Source organism: Callospermophilus lateralis, chromosome 10 (genome assembly GCF_048772815.1).
Source record: "Callospermophilus lateralis isolate mCalLat2 chromosome 10, mCalLat2.hap1, whole genome shotgun sequence".
NCBI lineage: Eukaryota > Metazoa > Chordata > Mammalia > Rodentia > Sciuridae > Callospermophilus > Callospermophilus lateralis.
The window spans coordinates 13,639,761-13,660,916 of record NC_135314.1 but is presented as its reverse complement, the minus strand read 5'-3'; the positions used below and the strand labels follow the sequence as shown (position 1 = coordinate 13,660,916).

At 36.9% G+C, this 21,156-nt stretch overlaps 1 protein-coding gene across 1 annotated transcript; it reads right to left on the bottom strand.

The window, feature by feature from the left end:
- Positions 1 to 643: 643 nt before the first annotated feature.
- Positions 644 to 1,321, bottom strand: Cldn8 (claudin 8). The gene has a single exon (XM_076868679.2). The coding sequence runs from the start codon at positions 1,319 to 1,321 to the stop codon at positions 644 to 646; it is 678 nt and encodes a 225-aa protein (XP_076724794.1).
- Positions 1,322 to 21,156: the final 19,835 nt, after the last annotated feature.

Genomic DNA, 21,156 nt, shown 5'->3' with positions numbered 1-21,156 from the left:
CAAGGAGAGAAAGGCCTCTGGGGAAAGAGGATAAAAGGAGTGAGGATTTCTAACTCCAGGCTCAGAGACCGGAATCAGAAAACCATTTAGTTTCCTTTACACTGCTGATTAAAGCCTTCATTTTAACCTTCATTATAAATGGAGTGCATTAATCCCTAAGCTGTTTTTAAACAATTAATATTAACCTTCTTCAATCCCATCCCTGATTCCCCAGAAAAGCAATAGTTGAATTGTATTTATTCAATGTAACGGATCCGTATTTCATTTAAAACAGAACCATATAAGCTTGTCTCTATTTATGTGAAACATAAACGTCATGCTCATCTACATACATAATGCTACAACACAGAGAAATCACAGTCTTTAGCCGCATTGTTTTGAAGTACTGAGAAAGGGAAGAGATGCATGAGCCCTTTTAGAAAACAAATGACTTTGCTCCTAAAACAATCAAAGTAGTGTGTATAATACCTCATTCTGCTAAAATAGTTTGGAGAATCATAAGTAGCTGATGCACAGTTCCTGTAATTAAGCTTAGGCAGTTAAAAATGTTAAATCAAGGTTCTTTGGGGTTCCATTTTTAGAAAGTAGTGGACATTCTAGCCATTCGCATGGATTTATAGTTAAATTTAGAAGTCATGAACAACTACACATACTGACTTTTGGAGTATATGCTCGGAGACTTCTTTTCCATGTGAAAGCTCTTCTGAGTGGTGCGGTGAGATGGTATTGAGTATCTGTAGCTACTGCTCTTTTCAGTGCCACAGAAGACACAGCAGAATAGTGCCCCTCCAGCAATCAGCACCAGTGCTGTGGTCCAACCTATGTAGAGGGCTTCTCCAAGCTCACGTTTCTGGGCAGCGTCCACTATGGGGTTGTAGAAGTCTCTGATGATGGAATTGGCAACCCAGCTCACAGGGATGAGAACCATCATACCTGTGACAATGAAGATGATTCCAGCCATTAGCAGGATGCGACTCTTCACGTTCTCGTTGTCCCCAGTACACCTGGTACACTTCATGCCAAGGATGGCTGTCATAAAAGCCAGGAAGGACAGCACAGAAGCTGCACACATCAATCCTCGGGAAGCCTGTAGGTCTGGAGAAAGAGCCAGCAGGGAATCATAGACTTTGCATTGCATCCTGATGTTGGCATGCCTCATGCAGTTCATCCACAGTCCTTCCCAGAGGTTTTCAAACACTACGATGTTGCTTCCAATGAAGGCAGACACCCTCCACTGAGGCATGATGGTGACAGCCACCGTGCCCACCATGCCAACTCCACCAAGCACCAGTCCAGCGATTTGCAGAGCATAGGTTGCCATCGTCCTCTCAAATGAGATTTATCCGACTGGAATCCTGAGCCTGTGAGGCTGTTCTGGAGTAAGGCTCACTGTGCCTCCGAAGAGAACAGCTTTCCTGTAGAAATGAACTCAGAACCCAGTGGTTTTTCAAATAAGAGCTGCTTTGCTATTTCTAGCTAGATTAAATCCAGTGTTGGCTGATGAGGTGCCCCCCCTATTGACTCCAACAGGTAAGCTTGCAAATCAGGTGTGGCAACTTTCTTGGCCAATAAGAGGGGGATGGTAACTCAGGTGTGTCTAAACCAAAGAGAGATACTTGGAACAGTTGGACCTGCACATAAACATTCTTTGTACTTCTCAGTTTTCCAAGAAGACATCAGCATGTTTACCTATAGGCATAATTACAAATGTTTGCACAATCATCAAGAAGTGAGCCAATGTCTTGCAACATGAAAGCTGCACTTTGAACGGGTAATTCTGAAACCCTTGGTAAAAGCTGCTTTGACTAAGGGATAAAATAAAGTATCCGCCAGAGAAATCTGAAAGGACTGTTAAAATGCCAAAGTGAAAGGAGAGTAAGGGATTGATAGATTGTTCATACTTGGGAGACCACATTCTTTGGAGCACATGTGATCCAAGGGGTTGATTTAATTTGTCTACAACTTTAAAGCAAGCTGTACTGGAGGGAGATCAGGGAACAAACCATGCCAAAGGACAAATAAGACTAAAGCAATTAAATACAGGAGACTGTCCTCCTCCTTGGCACCAAATGACTATTGTTTTCTTTTAAGCCAAGAAAAATTACTTGTTGATATTTTTGATGATCCTATTTATAAGAAAAAAAATGCAAAAAGTAAAAATTAAATAAAGGAGCCAGATGCTTTTCTGGTGATGCAAGTACCGCAGCACTTGAATGGGGTGGGTTACAGCTTGCTTCCTTGGTGACTTATTTTATGGCTGTCTTTAGTCCTTTGTCTTTCTAAGATGAAGGAACTAGAATTCTGCAGATGGCCCAAGGATCTTATCTCTATGCAGATGGCCAGTGTTCCTAAACAAAATATTTACTGAATAAGGCAACTATATTCATTGAACTAAATTATAATCAGTTGCTAACAAAACTGTCTTTCTTATGTGTAACACTAGATTTCAGAAAGACATAGAAGCCTCTAAATCTGAGTTAATTTGAATCACGTCTTTTCAAAGTAATGATTACAGTGACACTAAAATAAGCACACCCATTGATTTTCTTCGGTCACCTTGGGCTCTCTGTTCTGTCTTCAAGTTGCACTTCAATTTCTTTCCACCTTAGCATCATAAAACAATCTTCCTTTATGACTTTACTTCCTCTCTGATTCCTTCTACTAACTTAAATACAAATAGGTGAGAAAATGTTTTCTGCTCACTTGTTAAACCTTGACAAAGTTTAATGGTTTACAAAATGTAAGTGGTTTAGGGAGATCATTGAAACAATAACAACAACAAAAATATTCAGGGTTGGAATGGAAAAAGGAAGTTGCCAAAGTAAATTTTCTTTAAAAAAAAGGAGGGGGGTGGGGAGTGAGGGAGGTAATATAGCATCCAGGTTGTTAATATTTTATTACACTTGATAGCTGAAAAATTAAAACTTGGTATTTATAGTAATTTCCTCATTTATTAATCTGCTTAAGAGCAAAACTTCTTATCTTGGTGCAGACAATAGCATTCTTTTCATGAGGTCTGTATCATTTACAGATTCGTATAGAGAAGGAATTATGTTCATCTATGAACAGTAATCTGTAAACCACAAAAGGTGAGTTGAAATAGAAAATGCAGACAATTTTAGTCTTTAATTGTCAATTTAGGAAAGAAGAATGACTAAAATAATTGAAAAATTAAAAAAGGAATCATATAATTAGTTGAGATAATGAAAAACAAATACGTACATATAAATACATTTTTACGTATGTACATACACACATGAGAGAAAGAATTTATCTTCTAAATTCCTGTTAGTATACTTCGTAGGAGCTGTTGAAGTGTTGTAGTAACTCCACATCAACTTGGAAAAACACCGGGCAGAAAAGGTGTCCTGAGTCTGAATGCCTGGCCTTGGTTGAAGCTACCACCCAGGCAGTATCCATTACCTCTCGGCTCTGTGTAAACCCAACCTCTCTTTCCTGAGTATTCAACTTTACCAGGAAGTCATCTCATGCAAAAACATTTTCCTCATTTCAAAGCTACTAAGAATTTTGCTGATGAAATTCTTCCAAGCCAAAAGATTGAGATCACAATGAAAAATTAAGACTAGGTTCATATTAGAATAATTATCGTTAACTGCCCTAGCAGGAAGTAGCCCAAGGCATCCAGGTAAGTGAGACAAAGATCCAGTTAACCCCATGATATTTTGAAACAGGCCTGTCCTAAAGGTCAGAGAAATGAGACAGGAAGAAATGGTAACGGCGAGTTTGCTGGAGTCACTCTTAATTTCAGATTTGTTGTTTACATGCTTTTTTGTCCTACTGAGCTGATTAACTTGGCCACAAAATTCAGGTAGCATTGATGATTAGAAATTTAGCACATGGATAATGTTGTGCAATTCTTTAATTTAGTACTGCAAAGCATCCTATGCAGCTTATTATATAGTTTTTCCATTTCTATGGAGAAACAGAATACTACAAAGAACCCAAGAAAGAAGTGAGTGTCCATGTCTACCTTTCATCTATATAATCAGAAGATGGCTTGAAGTTTAGTGATTAAATTTACTAGATTGAACCCAGTGCTGACAACTACACAACACATGCAAATTCTTTCCCTTTAAAATGGTGACACACAATATCACTATTGTTTCTGGTTTTGTCACCTTTATTTTTATTTATACTCAATAATCTTTAACCTAATGCAACTCTTCAGTCTCAGGTTCCTATTAACTCTTATCTCTGTTTGAAATAATTATAGCTTCTGTCTATCAAACAATTGCCATTTTTTCTTGTTTTCCAAGTTGGTTTTTGTACTTCTGTGTTATGTTGACAGTTTTCAAACCATGTTTATTTTTAATTATTGTTCACTGTTAATTAACTGTACTTGGCTGACCATCGTGTCCTGAGAAAGCAAGTGAAACGCGTCAATAGATCTCTTTGTTTTTTGTTCCTAAAAGAGTATTGTGCATTGCTACATGGTTTCTTAAACCACCAAACTATTTGCTGTCTCTCTCTTTCTTTCTCTGTCTCTCTTTTTCTCAGTGCTGTGAATGGAACCAGGGCCTTGTGCATGTCAGGATATTGTTCTACCACTGTGCTACATTTCTACTCCTACTTTTCCTTCTGAATCGCCAGTTGTCCTTCAGGTACTCTGTTCTCCAAGACGTCTATATCCATTAGCAGTCTTCCAGCTCTCAATAATTCCATTTCAACTGCTTGGTTTGAAAGTAGACTCTCGCTTGTATAGAAATTAGCAAGTTTCTCAGCCAGTTCAGGCTACTTTGACAAAGTACCATAGACTGGTGGATTTAAACAGCAGAAATTCATCTCTCAATCTTCTGGAGGCTGGAAGTCCAAGATCAGGGTGCCAGAATGACCAATCTCTGGTGTGGTCCTTCTTACTGACTTATAAAAGGAATTTTGCTGTCTTCAGATGGCAGAAGAGAAAGTGAGCTCTCTAGTTGCTTTCTCTTCTTATAAGGATACTAATAATTGTGGGAGCTCTGTCCTCATTGGCTCATTCAAACCTAATTGCCTCCAAAAACCTCACTCCCAAATATCATCACATTGGGAGTTTGGGTATGGGGAGCACAAGCATGCAGTCTAAAATGTCCAGCTGCTAACAAATCCAAGCAATTAAATTCACAAAATTCTGAGTCATTTATTTTTACTACCTCAGGTAATAATATATATATATATATATATATATATATATATATATATATATATATATATATATATATTTTTTTTTTTTTTTTCCTAGCATTAAAAAGTGATAAACATAAAAATTGAATCATGGAAATAGTGATCATTGAAAGGATTTCTACTTTCTACATTTTCATTTTTGGAAATTAAAATTTGATCATATGCTAAATCCTGATATGATCTGGAAGACTGTTTGTGTGCTCTTGTGAGTGCTGTATTTAAAATCTCCACGAAGGGACTGGAAATCCAGGGAAATAGTTGATAGAAAAAAAATATATATGTAATGTGAAATTTTTTTCCCCTCTAAACTAATGAGTAATTTTTAGTAACAGAGTTGATGTGAAGCATCCTAATCCTGTGATTTGGGGGAGATTTTAAAAAGGAAGTAGAGTTACTGTTGATGGCAGCAGCTATGAAGTACTGAATGTCCCCTACACATGGTTGCATATATACTTCTACCTTATATAATACATCCCTGAATATCAGGAGGTATTAGCTCCCTTTTATAATTCAATAAATTAAAACAAGAGAGAACATGCCTTTTTAAAGTTAGCTTTTTCTTGTGAAATCTACAGTTCTTTCCTGAATTAACTACTATCCCCTCTTCCCTGCCCCCAAAGAAATTAAATAGAATTTGTGTCTGTGTGTGTGGTGGTGTAGAGATATAAGGGGTGGAATGCAGGATGTTCTACTACAGGTAGACATAAGTTGCTCATTTAATTCTTTTTTTTTTTTTAATTTTTAAAGAGGGTCTTGAAAAATTGCCTGTGCTGACCTCTAAATTGCTATCCTCCTGACAGCCTCCTGAGTCTTTTGGATCACAGGGGTACATCAACACATCCCCCAGATAAAGGGAATATTTTAGATTAATATATATAATCAAAATTAATGATGAAATGAAATCTGTTCAACATTTTTCTTTGCACAACACATTGCTGTAAACAATTTGTATTTCTAAGTTTCATAACTAAGTTTTGAAATATAATTTTTTTTAGATGCTGTATTCAAAGAAGCTAAAATTGGGAAAATCTTGTAGACCATACTATAGTTATTCCTTATTTAGAGCTTGACAGAGTCCCATGCTGAAGTTAGCATTGGTGCCATTTCTCAATCTTCCATTCTTGTTCCCTCTTGAAAGCTCCTAATTATACTCCAGGTCTTGATACTTCATGAACTGACCTCATGCATTTGGTTAAAGAAGGCACTAAACAAATTCAGTGCAATGAAGTATCAGTGCCCTCAATACACAGGAACTTTCTCCTCTAAGTTTTTAGGGACTTAGTGACCAAAAGTGGAACCATGACATTTTCTTCTTCATTAGTCCAGCAGAATTGTTTTTCTCAGTGACTCACAATTTTTCTTTCTACTTTGGTCAAAGACCAAAATTAAAACATTTTCACATTCCATAAAACTGCATCCCACAGTTATTTTGGGATATGTTTTAAAAGCAAAGAATTTAAAATCTCTTAATCTCACATAATATTTCAACTGAAGTGTAAAGGATGGTATGCGGCCTGGAATGAGGAGAACAAATATGACCGAAATTTCGGGCCAGACAGAGACATTCATTAGTGTTCGAAACGGTAATATCAGATAAGGAAGAAGGCCCCAAATAATATTTCTCATAATTTCATTTTGTCTCCACAGCAATTCATATCAAGTTCAGGTCATCAAGATTATGACTTGCTGATGCATGCCTGCAATCCCAGCAACTTGGGAGACTGAGGCAAGAGCATACAAGTTCCAGGCCAGTGTCTGAAGACCCTACCTCAAAATAAAAAGGACTTAAGTTTTAATGCAGCATTAGTGGCCTCCGGTGTTCAATCCCTAGTACCAATAAATAAAAAAAGGAATGGGAAAGAAAAAATTGTGCAGGATGATATCTTTGATGTGATGACTTGGGCTTAAAATAGTCTATTTTATCCTAATCCTAAGGACAACTTACTAATTATTAAGTTATATTTACCCTTTGGGTTACTAAGTTGTTATATCATGATTAATTATTCATGTGATTTGAGCCTCCTAGCCACCTGATTAACATAGTATTATTATTATGTCAAGTTTACTGAGGAAACTAAGATTGAAAATTTAAATAACAGGCTAATGGCCTCACAAGGAGCACACTGAAAGACCAATGTCAGAACTGTCCCCAAGGCCAAGCCCTTGACCCACTATATGCTACAGGTCATTACAGAAGTAACTTCTAACCGATCCAGTTGCTTGTATCACTGTGTAGCTGTGTCTCTCATAGCACATCAGCTTTGGTAGAGCACAAGGAGTAGTTTGAAATAATGGTGTGCCTATTGTCAACTTTCAGTGACATTTAGAGTAGGATGAAGAGAAGTAAGCCATCTTCCTCACCTATAGCAGAAGCCATTGTTCCATATGAGAAATCATAAGAGCTATTTCTGAGAGAGAAGGCCACACGTGAAAAACACACACACCCCCATATATGCACAAGTCCTTAGGAGCAAACAATGACACAGGAGCATTGGAAATGACTTTCCCTTGTAAAGTTGGAGTTAACAGGACAGGGAAAAGTAATTAACCGGGCAAATAGAGCTAAGCCATGTTACTGATTAATTTACAAAACAATTAACTTTCCACTTAAAATTCAAATTAAGATTCTGTCTGCCTAAGGCAACCAATGTTTGCAAATTTTAATGGGGTTGGACATTAAGTGCCTTACTTAAAACCAACTTCAGACCACACTGGGTAAGAATATTATTGGAAGAAGCAGTACATGGCATTCTTGCTTTTCAGTTATCTTTAAAAAGACAAATTATTACAATATATTACCGCCTATTGGACTGATTAATACATTTTCAATAAGAATGTGAAGAAAATGAGAATCTATTCAAATTTTCATCTCAAATATTTATAGAGATTTTGTACTTTTAAAATATTTAGGAGAATGTCCCATAAAACATCCGAACACTTCCAATCAATAACTACGCTATATCTCAAGTCCTGTGATAGACTCTTAGGACCAGGGAATGTAAGCCATGGTCCTTGTTCATACAGAGAAGTGAGGAGACAATGGGAAAAAGAACTTCTGGGTCAGTTGACTATGTCGTATTAAATGAAGTCATTAAAAGTAATAATAATAATCTCAGCCAATGATTAGATAACTTTAAAGATACTAAATTTATCTGTTCATCCACAATAATAATAGCTAATTCTCTAGTCCTTTGTGCATGTGTCTATTGGAAGGAGTCCCAAGACATTAAGAGATGTTGCTTTTGTGATGATCTTTTGATGCAGCACCTGCGTGTTTCATATTCCTCCAGTGTTATTATGCCTCTCCTGATTACAGCCTCCTCAAGGACACAAGCCTTGCCTGCCTTCAGCTTCCTATGACCCACATTGGGTCATAGAAGACAGTGGGAAACTGAGTGCTAAAACAAGACAGGGTCTTGAGTTTGGTGCTGGTCAGGTCAGTAGGTTTTGTTTTGTTCATGGGAAAATACTGCATTAATAAGCCACGGTACTATTTCACCTGGAGAAAGCACAGCATTAACTCCCCATTAGGTGAGAACAATGTACTTGTATCCCATGAAAAAGCAGCTCCAAGGAGTTCAAGTCCCCCCTCTCCTTTTTTGAATTAAAACAACCCATGGGTAGCATAACTTGGAGACGCCAAATCAATCAGAAGGGAGAAGTCAGTCAGCTGTCTCTGGTCTTCATTCAAATTCCTGGTTCATTCAACCAATATCTGGTTCTTTTCTTCTCTCTTCTCTGACCTATGTTCTAGATACTTTCTTTAGGACTCCTGCTTTGGGAACCTGTGTTGATTATGTGACTGGCTTCTGGAACTCTCTTACAGTTTCAACTGGATTTCTGGTCTCTCACCAGCCAAGAACATCTTATCTCATTTCTGTGTTACCAAACTGGTCGGTCCTGCCTCGCCCGACCTCTTTGCAAGTCAAAAGCATTGAACAGAGAAAGGTGCATGCGTTGCTTTTGCTCATGGCAGCAGGATAGAATATTAGACCCAGAACATGATCTGAGTAATCATGGAGTTCACGCTTCATTCTATAGTTAAAGGGATGTGACTCTCCCGGAGGGCAGCAGGTGCTATTTCTGTTCTATCTGGCCTTGCATCAAAGAACTTGCTAGTTAGTGCCAGGCACATGGACAGCTCTCAATATTTATCTAAGATAGATAAATTCCACACAGATTCCGAGCCTTGCCTGCCTTTAGTCTTGCCTGCCTTCAACACAGTGCTGGAATCTCTATGCCCCAGCAATTGATATATCCTTGAGAACTGTTGGTCACTAGACACTATAACCAAGGAAACTATCTATTGCTTATTTGTGTATTTGTCTTTTATTATTATTATTATTAATTATTATTTGTTTAGAGTATAAGTGTTATAAAAAATGACTGTCTTTCTCACTAGTATATCTTCAACTCTTAGCACATTATCTGGTTTCTGATTTGTGGCAAGAGCACAGTAAATGTTTGACAAATAAAGGAATAAATAAATGAGTAATGTAATTTAAGAAAAATTCCCTTACTACACAGAATTTTTAAAACCTACCTTACATGTAAATTATACAACATTTTTAGACATTTTAAAGTCAATGCCTAAACAGAGAAGAACTTAAAAGCTGTGGGTCAGCCAGCCCCAGAACTATGCATTTAGTTACACCTTCTCAAGAGGCAGAAATAATGTCACAGGGGGGCCCATGGATTTTGATTCAGTGTTCTTCAAGTTTCCTAAGTCTGTACTGCAAACCATTTTTTGTTTTCTCATTTATTCTACTTCCCCTCTCTCTTGTCAGTATTCAAGCCCCCATTTTTCAAATGCTTACTATTTTTAGGCTAAGAGCCCTTTAAATAATCATGTCAAATATCAGTGGACGATAAGTGAAAACTACATATTTTTTTAAACAATGTTTGTTTAATATAACAGAATTATTGATTATAATTAATATTTTTAAATGTCTTAACAAAAATTTAGAATAATAAGCAATGAACAAATTTGCCTTTTTAGGGTCTGAGGCTATAGGTAATTGTAGAGTGTTTGCCTAGCATGTAGAAGGCCCTGGGTTTGGTCCCCAGCAATGCCGAATCAAAAACAAACAAACACAAACAAAGACGCCATTTTAATATACACTTTTTTAATTTTGGAAAGAACTTGGGTGTGTATTTTATGCATTTTGTGATTGAAGTAAGATTGGATTCTCTGCTAAATTTTAGTAATTATTTAATGTCTTAGAGAGACTTAATTTTCATTGGCCATCTTTAGTGTGAAATACTGTGAATGGTGTTGCCAGGAGTAGGGGTTCACTTAGAGACATTAAACTACTGATGTAGGAGTCTCAACTGCACCAACCAAGCCTCCTCAGTTTGCCTTGTTGTGATTTTCTGAACCCATAAAGAAAAAGGAGAGAACTTTCACTGCAATGAATGAATCATAAGTACATGAGTCAGCTGTCATTCATGGTTTATTTGATTTCCAATGAACAGCTTAAGTTAAGGGTAAAATTTGATACAGTGATTTTACTTAAAAATAATTAGAAATTTGCATTGGGCTTCCATTTGTGCCTGTGTTTCCCTTAAATCAAATTTTCTTTCAAATTTCATGCTGTCTTGAACAACCACTTATGGAATTAGCAAAACAGCAAAAGCTTACGTAGGTATATTTTTGTCATATCAAATTTCAATGAGGACTGAGATGGTAACTCAGATGTGCATATGAGTGTATGAGAAAATGTCTATAGGGTATGGTGTCATGAGGAAATGACTTTCAGATTTTGCTTCTTGTATTCCTATGTTGTTTGAATTCTGTCCATAAAGATATTTCCATATAAACAAAATAGTGTAAAGTTTTGCACATAATATCAATTAAATTCAAATATACTTTTTAGTATTGAGATCCAAATCCCATTTAAATAACATTTATTAATCTTCTTATCACATGCAGGAAACATTACATATACTATTGTAGTTGAATTTGCCTAGCCCTTAATCTGGAGATGGAAAAAAATCCCCACTGGCACAGATTCTGCCATTTAATAAAATGCTCCTGGTGTGAGTTTCAAAAAGGAGAGGACATTCTTATTATGAGGCAATTCACAGCTGATTGTGAGGTTTTGATGAGGAATATCCAGAACATGGTAGATAAGAAGGACTAGGCAACAGGACATGTGGACTTTGACACCACCAAGCTCTGTTCTTATAGGTTACTAACTTTATATTGAGCCATAATTCTCTCCTCTATATTTCTATGTTCTATGTCTACACTTTGCCATTCCTGACTCTGGAGTTGTATTTGGATTACAATGAGCCCTTTGTCTCAGACACTCGACATTACAGCAAACATAAAGTCAATCAATCAGTTCAATTTTGGAAAATCCCTTAGGTATATTTTCCATCTAAAGAGGGTATCTTGTTGTAAATAGTTCCAATAATTAACAGCTTCACTCAAATGTTACTTTAAGCTATCCTTTTATGCATTCACTTATTTTTGCATTAATTCATCAAAATTGATTACCCAGTGACTACATGACAGGCACTATTCAAGTCACTGGGGACTAAACCATGAAGAAGGCATAGTCCCTGCCTCCAGGAGCTTGCAGGCTAATTAGTGGAGAACATTTGCCATGGGCATGACTCCCATTTAGTTCTACCCTTTCATTGGATTATAAAATCATGAGATCTGTTCTAAGATGTCCCAAAGGAGCCTGCCTCCTGGGACCAAAGAGGGAGGTGAAAAGAATAACAGAGAACAGGTGGAAATGCTTCTGTTCCTCTTAGGGAGAAAAATCCTCACAAACCACTCTGATCTGGGTCCCTTGGAAGAATGCTCCAGGGTTATTACATCCTTCCCTTCTCAAGAAAAAGTTGTATTTTAAAATAAAACTCCCCAGTTGTTAATGTTGCCAACAGTGTGATTGTTGAACAAAACACATGGAATAGATCTGGTTCAGGGTTGGCCAGTTTCTAAACACATGTCAAGATCCAGTGACCTCCAGGTATCAACTTCCATACACAAACCTCTTACTGGAGTGGTCATTGATCCCACCCATGCTTCACGTTTCTCCATCAACACCAGGAGAGCAGAACCTGCTCATTGCCTCCATGGAATGTTTTTTTTTTTTTCTTTTAATAAAAATTAATGACCCTGGGAAGGATTTAGATCTCCCTGGATAAAGGAACTATGCAAGTAAACATTGTGATTGCTAATGCTGTGCTTCATGCTGAAGAATTACACAAGGTGTGCCAAACTATAGCCATTCACTTCTGTATGTTACACAAACAGAGAGGAGGAGAAAGTTGTTAGATCTAGTCTGTGTCGGTTTCTAGAATTTTCCATTAAGTAACACACCTGCAATTTATTTATTCGTAAATTCATATATCTTTTCTAAAACAGAATTTAAAAAAAAATAGCCTTAATTATTTACCAACTCCTTGTGTTATTTTTGCAGAGACTTGAGGTGCTATTAAGAAGGAGAAAAGGAGGTTGGTTGATAGGAGTCCAAGTCCTCTAATGGAACACAGCATACCAGAGTTCAGTTGGTGGAGAGATGGCAGATAGTGAGTACACCTCTCTTTGGTTGTTTCACTGCTTAATGACCCCAAGAGCAAGGAAGTAGACAGAACAAAACTGGAATTTCCCCTAACAGAAATTCTGTTTTGATAATATTGTTGGTGAGACAAAACACATATTTACCTGTGTTGAGGCACTGCTTTTCTTTTACTTGTTTCCCTGGTTCTACCTGTACTTGGCAAACAGGCCAATATCTCATGTTGGTCAGCTTTGCAGCTCCGCTACCAGCCTCCCCTTCACTGTGTTCCTTTGGGTATCATGTTACTTCTCATTCAGAGAAATATTCCAGAGAGATCCCACCTGAAAAATCTCTCTCCAGTTTTGAATGAGAAAAACTAGTATATATATGAATAAATAATCCCATAGAATATATTGCTTTTCCTTTGTCTGAGGGAAGTAACTTAATGACAATGACTTTTCTCCTAAGAAAGGTCCATAAATAACTGTCAGGCTAACTGCATATCTAGCTCCATTGGACGGCTGGGACATCTGCCCCAATTGGCAAAATGTTGCTCATGTCCCAAATTATACTATAAGTGTAAATAAAAGGTGTGGGTTCTTGGGTTGAACATACACAGGATTGTTAAGCATTTCTTAAGAGCACTGGGCAGCATTATTCCTTTACATATATGTACTTCAGTGATCAATACTCTGCCCCAAGTACAAGCAATGTCAAATTCCAGGGAGAAATTGGTCTGATAAGAAGACATACACTTCAAATTAATTTATTCTTATGAAAACATGACTATGGTATTCACTATCAATTAAAAATCAAACAGTAACCTTTGCTACAGATTAAAAAAAATCATAAGCTCTTCTAGTGAGGTTTGTCATGTAAAGCAAGATTTAAAGTACACAATCTTGGAAATAATTTAAAAACCACTTTTAAGCATTTCTATCAATATAAAATATTAAAATAACTCAAAATTTTCATACCAGTTTGAAGCTTAGCTAATAGAAGGAATCTTTTCTGTTTTCTCCATCAATAAAACTATGAAATGTAATCAGTTTGCTCTGCACAATATCTAGTCTTAGACTCTATTAAAATAGAATTAGTCTCATTAGATTGATTTATTCACAGTGTTATATAATCATGATGGTCATCAAAGGGACCATTTAGATACACAAGGAGTACACTGGGATGAAATAGGCTGCATTTCACATCCTCATTCTGACTTTCTTAGCAGTAAGGAAAAGTGAGGTAGGGTTAATCACTTATTTCTAAAACACAGACCTGTCATGCTTGAGGTATTTGATTATAAATTCATTAAAGTCAAGTGCAGTGGCGCATACCTGTAATTCCAGTGGCTCATGAGTCTGAGGCAGGAGGATTGCAGGTTGGAAGCCAGCCTCAGCAACTTAGCAAGGCCCTAAGCAACTTAGTGACACTCTGTCTCTAAATATTAAAAAGGGTTGGGAGAGGCTCAGAAGAGTGGAGAATACAAACCAGTCTCAGCAACTTAGCAAGGCCCTCAGCAACTTAGCAAAACCCTGTCTCTAAATAAAAACACCAAAAAAAGGGCTGGGGAGATGGCTCAGGGGTTTAGTCCCCCTGGATTATCCTGGTACCAAAATAAATACATAAATAAGTAAATAAATAAGTTCATTAAAATACCAGGCATGCTCTCATTGTCCTGAAAGCGTGCGCGCGCGCACACACACACACATACACACAAGGATTACTGAAGACCGCAAGTCAACTGATATGAGACCTTGTGTCTTCTTGTAAAAGTTTGCCTTGATTTGTATCCAATAATGTGTGTATGTATGTTTGTGTGTTTTATTAGTTCTAGCTCTAGAGAAGAGACTGACACCATCATCAATAATACAAATAATAATACATGCCGAAGAGGATGTGGAAAGAAAGGAATGGTTGGGATTGTAAACTAGTATAACCACTATCGAAATCAGTATGGTGGTTCCTCAAAATACTAGGAATGGAACCACCATATGACCCAGCTATACCACTCTTCAGTATTTATCCTAAAAAAATTAAAGTCATCATACTTTAGTGATTCATGCAAACTAATGTTTATAACATTGCAGTTCACAATAGGAATTAGTATAGGTGTCCATCAACAGATGAATGAATCCTGAATATGTGGCATATATACACATTTTGTTCAACTTTAAAGAGAGATGAAATTATGCCATTTTCAGGAAAATAGATGGAACTTGAGAACATTATGTGAAATAAGCCAAACTCAGAAGGTCAGGGTCCAGTGGAACATTTTCTCTCAAATAAAGAGGGGGAAATTTCATGAAAATTGAAGGGGGATCAGTCGAGTAAAGGAGAGGGAGCAGGCAGAGTGGGGGAAGGGTATGTACTGGAGAATGATATTGGATAAATTATAGTGCTATATTGCATGCATGTATGAATATGTAACAACAAATCTCACCATTGTGTACAACTATAATACACCAATAAAAATATGAAAGAAAAACCGAGGCAGCCACCTGCTGACAGATGGAATTGTCTTCTTGGAGTCCAAGTGCATTTCCTTAAGAAATTATTACAATTGTTGCCATTATTGTATCCACGTGATACAAAATAAAAAGCAAGGAGCCATTGTCTTCCCTCTGGCACTTAACAAATGAACAGGCAGAAGGATGTGTGTAACTGGGGCTGAGAGCAAAAGTGTTTTGTGGAGGGAGCAGTCTAGAATGAGGGCGAAGGTGAGCAATCAGTCAATAACTCCACTTAAGACTGATGAGACCTACAATTTTCCAGGTGCTTTAAAAGTATTAAAGCCTTAATCCTTGTGACTTCCCTCAATAGATATCATCTCTGCCAAGCAGGTGAGGAACTGAGGCTCACAGAGATTAAGAAAGATACCTAGCCGAGCTGAACACCAATCTAGTTCCTTCTTTCTCCAAAGTTCACACTCTTTTCTCTGGTGTGCTCGCTCTTCAATCCAATTTATTATAAAAAATTTTCCAGCTTGGACTTTGACTCCCTGACATGGAAGGACATGTCCCATATTTCAGCTTTCATATTGTAGCAGAGGGAGCAGCTCCCTTGATGGTCCACTTTTACTTTATGGTTTGGGGGATAATTTCTGAAAGATTCAGGCTATTTTTTTTCTTTTCTTTTTTTCTCCTTTATAAAATGCTGCTTATTTTATTTTATCTATTTACTTATTTATTTAATGAGATTAATAGACAAAACTGTTTATGCCCTTAATTTATAAATCAACAAGAGACATATTAAAATCTTGATCAAATAATGGGCAAAGGATGTAAGCAATCTACACATAGACAAAGAAGTCTAAATGATACATAAATATGCAAATGCTTAGTATTACTTAAAGAAAGGTCAATTGACATTATAAGTGTTGGGGAGGATGTGGTTAAAAAGATACATTCATACACTGCTGCAAATTTGTGGAGCCAATATGGAAAGCAGCATGGAGATCTATTGGTAAATTGGGAATGGAACTGCTGCCGTCTGGCTGGGCACAAATCACGAGCCACTCAAGAGGAACAAACTTTATTTCTGAACTCCACCAGCACACTCCACAAACGCTCCCCAGGAACTTTCCCGAAGGCCACGCAGCTCCTCCAGGAACCACCAACCGGAAATCGTTCCTCTGGCACTTCCCCAACCAATTCGAACTCTTCAGGAATCCCCTGGAGAGCTCAATCAGAACTCAATGGGAACTCCGCGAGAACTCATCTTAATGGCTCACTGGTGTCACCTCTCAACCACTACTTCTGGCAAAAATGCCATGCGTCATCCCGACTCGGCTGTGGCCCTCAACAGGAACCACCATTTGACCCAGCTATCCTTCTCCTATGTCTATACCCAAAGGACTTAAAAACAGCATACTACAGGGACACAGCCACATCAATGTTTATAGCAGCATAATTCACAATAGCAAAACAGTGGAACTAACTTATATGCCCTTCAATAGATGAATGGATAAAGAAAATGTGGCATATATACACAATGGAATATTACTGAGCAATAAAAGAGAATAAAATCATGGCATTTGCAGGTAAATGGATGATGTTAGAGAAGATAATGCTAAGTGAAGTTAGCCAATCCCCCCCCCCCAAATGCTGAATGTTTTCTCTGATATAAAAAGGCTGATTCATAGTGGGGTTGAGAGAGGGAGCATGGGAGAAAGAGATGAATTCTAGATAGGGCAGAGGGGTTGGAGGGGAAAGAAAGGGGAAGGGGGTTATAAATGATGGTGGAATGTGATGGACATCATTATCCAAAGTACATATATATATGAAGACACGAATTGGTGTAAATATACCTGTATACAACCAGAGATATGACAAATTGTGCTCTATATGTGTAATAAGAATTGTAATGCATTCTGCTGTCATATATATATTGAAAAAATAATTAAAAGAAAGAAAGAAAAAATCAGCTTACTTTTTCTAGCAAGAATCTGTCTATCCATCCACCCACTATCTATCTATTTTCCATTACTAAAACAAATACTTGAGATAATCAGCTGATAAGAGCAAAACATTTACTTTGGCCCACAGTTCAGAAGCTTCTGGCCATGGAGGGTTTGACCTGTTGCTGGAGGCCCATGATGAGTCTGAGCATTGTGGTGGGAATGCTGGTACAACAAAACCTCCCACCTCATTGCTGGGAAGCCCAAACAATGAGGAGGGACCAGTGCTGTACAGTCCCCTCCAAGGGCACAGCCCAGTGCCTGGTCTTCCATTAGGCCGCACTTCCTAAAGATTCCTTGCTTCACAGTAGTTTCACGGGGGCTACCAAGCCTTAAACACATGGATATTGGGGGGAGGCACTTAACATCAAAACTAAAGCAGAATATACATGTGTGTATAGCCATACATATATGGATGTGGACCCACTTTGATCATGAAGATATGCATATCCTATTAATGAACAAATTCGTTAGAATCCCTCAACAAGAGTCAAAGTTCAGTCACATGAGAGTCTTGATGACATCAAGTCAGCATATCAGAACTTCTTGATTCCTAATGAACACTTTAACATTCTTAACAGCTTTTGCTGTGCTTTGTCTTGTTTATAAAGATCATTTCACTGACAACTGGTTGTTTTTACTGGGCATAGAGTACAAAAAAGGGCATCGCTGAGAATTTGAATGCATAAACTATTAAAATGGTTAAAGAGAAGCAAAATGTAGTCAGAGGTGAAAACCCTGAGTTATGCAGGTCACAGGAGTTGATGATAAGAACAATAATTTTTATCAATGTGCCAGGAAATAGAAAAAGACATGAGGAAATAGGCCCATTTATTAATGACTTAACAAAATGAATGAAGCTTGGACTATATGTCTTAAGGTTAACAGAGTAATTGCTATAGATCCCTTGGAAGAAAAATTAGATAAGAAAAATGAGAAATTCACTAAGCAGAGCCAGTCTCTCTCAGTGAGAAATGAAAGGAGAGTTCTAAGCAAATGCTTACAAGAAACTTAAGTACCTGAAGTTGAAGTCATTCTTCTCTAAAGCACTGGGCTCTTAGGGAAACAAAAAGAATTGCCCTATCAAAACAATCAAAAGAGATCTAAAGTGGAAAAATCAACAAGGAGCTAAAGCTACCCATGTCCCTTCCATTCTATATCTGCAATATCAGTATCTTATGTGGGAGAAGACTTAACTCTTAGATCATAAGCAATAATAAGTAGGAAAATAGCAAAATCCACCTTGAACCAATACAAAGACTTCCAGTACAAGTTAATAGTCCTTGAAAGTAGGCTAATAAGCTATAGGATTCGGCTTTATGGCTTTTATGGTGTGTTGATACCTTTAGTTGAAGAGAGATTGCTTGTGATGGGACAGTGAGGAATGGGTAAAGGACATGATTTTTGCAAAAAAAAAAAAAAAAAAAAAGAGGGCATACTTCTTAGCCTTGAATCCTTTATCACTACAAGGCATGGCTTTTTCACAGCTATTTTCTTAGATATGATATAAAATATTGATGTTGCCTTTATGTAAGCCAGTCAATATTACACATGACATGATTTAACACTAAAATCAACTCCCATTTCCCAAGAAGTTAGCTGATGGTGTCATGTTTAAATTGTTATCACTCCGTGCAAATGGGAACACGATGTTATTCTCACTTTCAAGGAGGAAGAAAACTTTCCCGAGTGAAGGGATGTTAGTCATCTCACGTCCTTACTCCCTTATGGGGAGCGGATGAATATTGATTCCTGTGGAGAGGGTGGAAACATTAGGTCCAGTCACGAATGCCAAATAGCTGCAGCAATTCAAGGGCAAGGGGAGAGTTTTCAGAAATATTAGAGAAGAGAGTCATTTCTCATCCTCTATTTCCCAATTAATAGAGATTTGGGCAAATGTATAAGCCAAGATCAAAACTTAGCAGGGAGGACCCTAAGGATAGTAGCCAAAAGCCTTAAGTGATGAAGTGAAACAGGAACAGACTGGGATTTAGCATAGGGAAGGTTTGCTTACTTGTATCCATTATGAATTCCTGACAATAGCTACAGGAGGAAGAATTGAAGGAAGATTCCATGTTTTTCTAGGCTGTTATAGAGCTATATTTTTTTATAAATTTATAAACTATATATGACTTACTCCATTGCTATTTCTAGTAAAATTATATTTCTAGGTTTCACTAGAAATAGCAATGGAGTAAGTCACTATTTTATTGAGGTGATCAGCAGAGTCAAGGATCCATGCCATCATTGCTTTGAACTTTGCTCAAGTCTTTGGGTGACTATAGCCTTTGTGCACTGGTATGTGTACTTGTTTTCTAGATCAACAACAACAACAACAAAATGTTTACCTCTAAAATACTGCAGATATAGGATAAATATATAATATATATACCCTTTTATACCTCCCTTACTCTACTCTGAATACTGTGTTTCTATACCTTACTCATAGCAATGACTCAGTTCTTTCCCAGATCCTTACTCTTGTGGAATTATGTAAGCAACATTCAATTACCTTTATGAAGAAGAGTTATGTTTTAATCTGGTTTTGGAAAGAGAAAACTTCTTTGTTATTCAAAGACATAACCTCTATTTTACTATCACACTTATTGCTGCTACAATGTCAAAAGTTTATTTAACTTTTTCTATGCCAACTACTATGAGCCATTGGGGCACATTATCCAGATAGACTAAAAGACCTCCAGGTGGTAAATATGATTATAGTAAATTTCATTTACATATAAGGAAGGTAAAATCTAATGAATTTTTTAAAAGCTGGCTTAAGACTCCACTGTTTGTAAATGGTGTATATGGATTTGAACTCCATCAGTCATATCTTTTACTGATGAATTTGTTCTTCCAGAGGAAGCAGTAACAACTAATTTAGAAGCTTATTGTTTAATCAATGACTAATATCCTGAACTTCACTTTCACTCCCAACAAATAGATAATAGATGTCATTTTACATCATTATATTTGTGCTTGGAAAGAAATATAAATATGTCTTTTCCTCCTCATGACATATTTTGAAGTGAATATGATAGGTTTTCTTATCTACAGTTTATGAATAGGGGTATTGAAACTCAAAGACATTACATAGTTTATCTAAAATCACATAGCTAATCATTGGCAAAACTCAAGTCTTCTAATTTGAGACTTATTTTTTCCAACCCAGGAGGTTCCCTGAAGTTATAGCCAGACACCTGCCTCAATCCTAAAGTGCTAACTTCCTAAGATATTTTTAAATCATGAAATACTTTTAAACAGATTAACTAGTATATATGAACTAAAAGTAGTATGTATGAACATAAAACACTTGAAGGAAGGATTTTCGAGCCTTTGTATTAAACATAGAAATGATCCAGTCATTTGCCATCAGTGTGGCCCTTATGATGACAGGGGTATTTAGAAAACAGAATATTTTAAATGCTTATTTTAGTCATTGAGAATGTTAATCTACCTATCTTCCATCCCGTTTGTCAAAAGAGATTATGATCTGAACTTTGTGACTCAAGGTCATTTATGAAATGGAGGAAGAAATCAATATGAAAGTAATCTTCATGTTTATGCCATTGAACATCAAAAGTTTTAGTACTTGAAATGAGTTTATGCACATTGTGGGAAATGTACAAGGGTGTGTTGGTGTGCAAGGGTAGGTGGTGAGCAGAGAATTCCATTTTCTGCACCAGCAGTTTCAGAAGGATCAAGATACTCTCAAGCAGCTACCTCAAGTGAAAATGTTGCCTTAAGTGTCATGATGATTTTGCATTCCATTTGAATATCTCAAAAAGTCTAGGGATGTTTTGAATTCTCATTGGTCAAAATTTGCCTTCTACAGTTTTTTTTTTTGGGGGGGGGGTTAGAAATACATATATGCTTGAGAGGTATAGAAAAACACCTTATTGGGAGAAATAAAATTAAGTGACTAGAGTGGTGCTTCAAATTATTAAATAATATATTTAAACAAATAAATGGCAGCTTAAAATTATAAAAATCACATTAATT

Coding starts and splice junctions, on each gene's coding strand:
- Cldn8 (XM_076868679.2), bottom strand. CDS start 1,321: ATGGCAACCTATGCTCTGCAAATCGCTGGACTGGTGCTTGGTGGAGTT.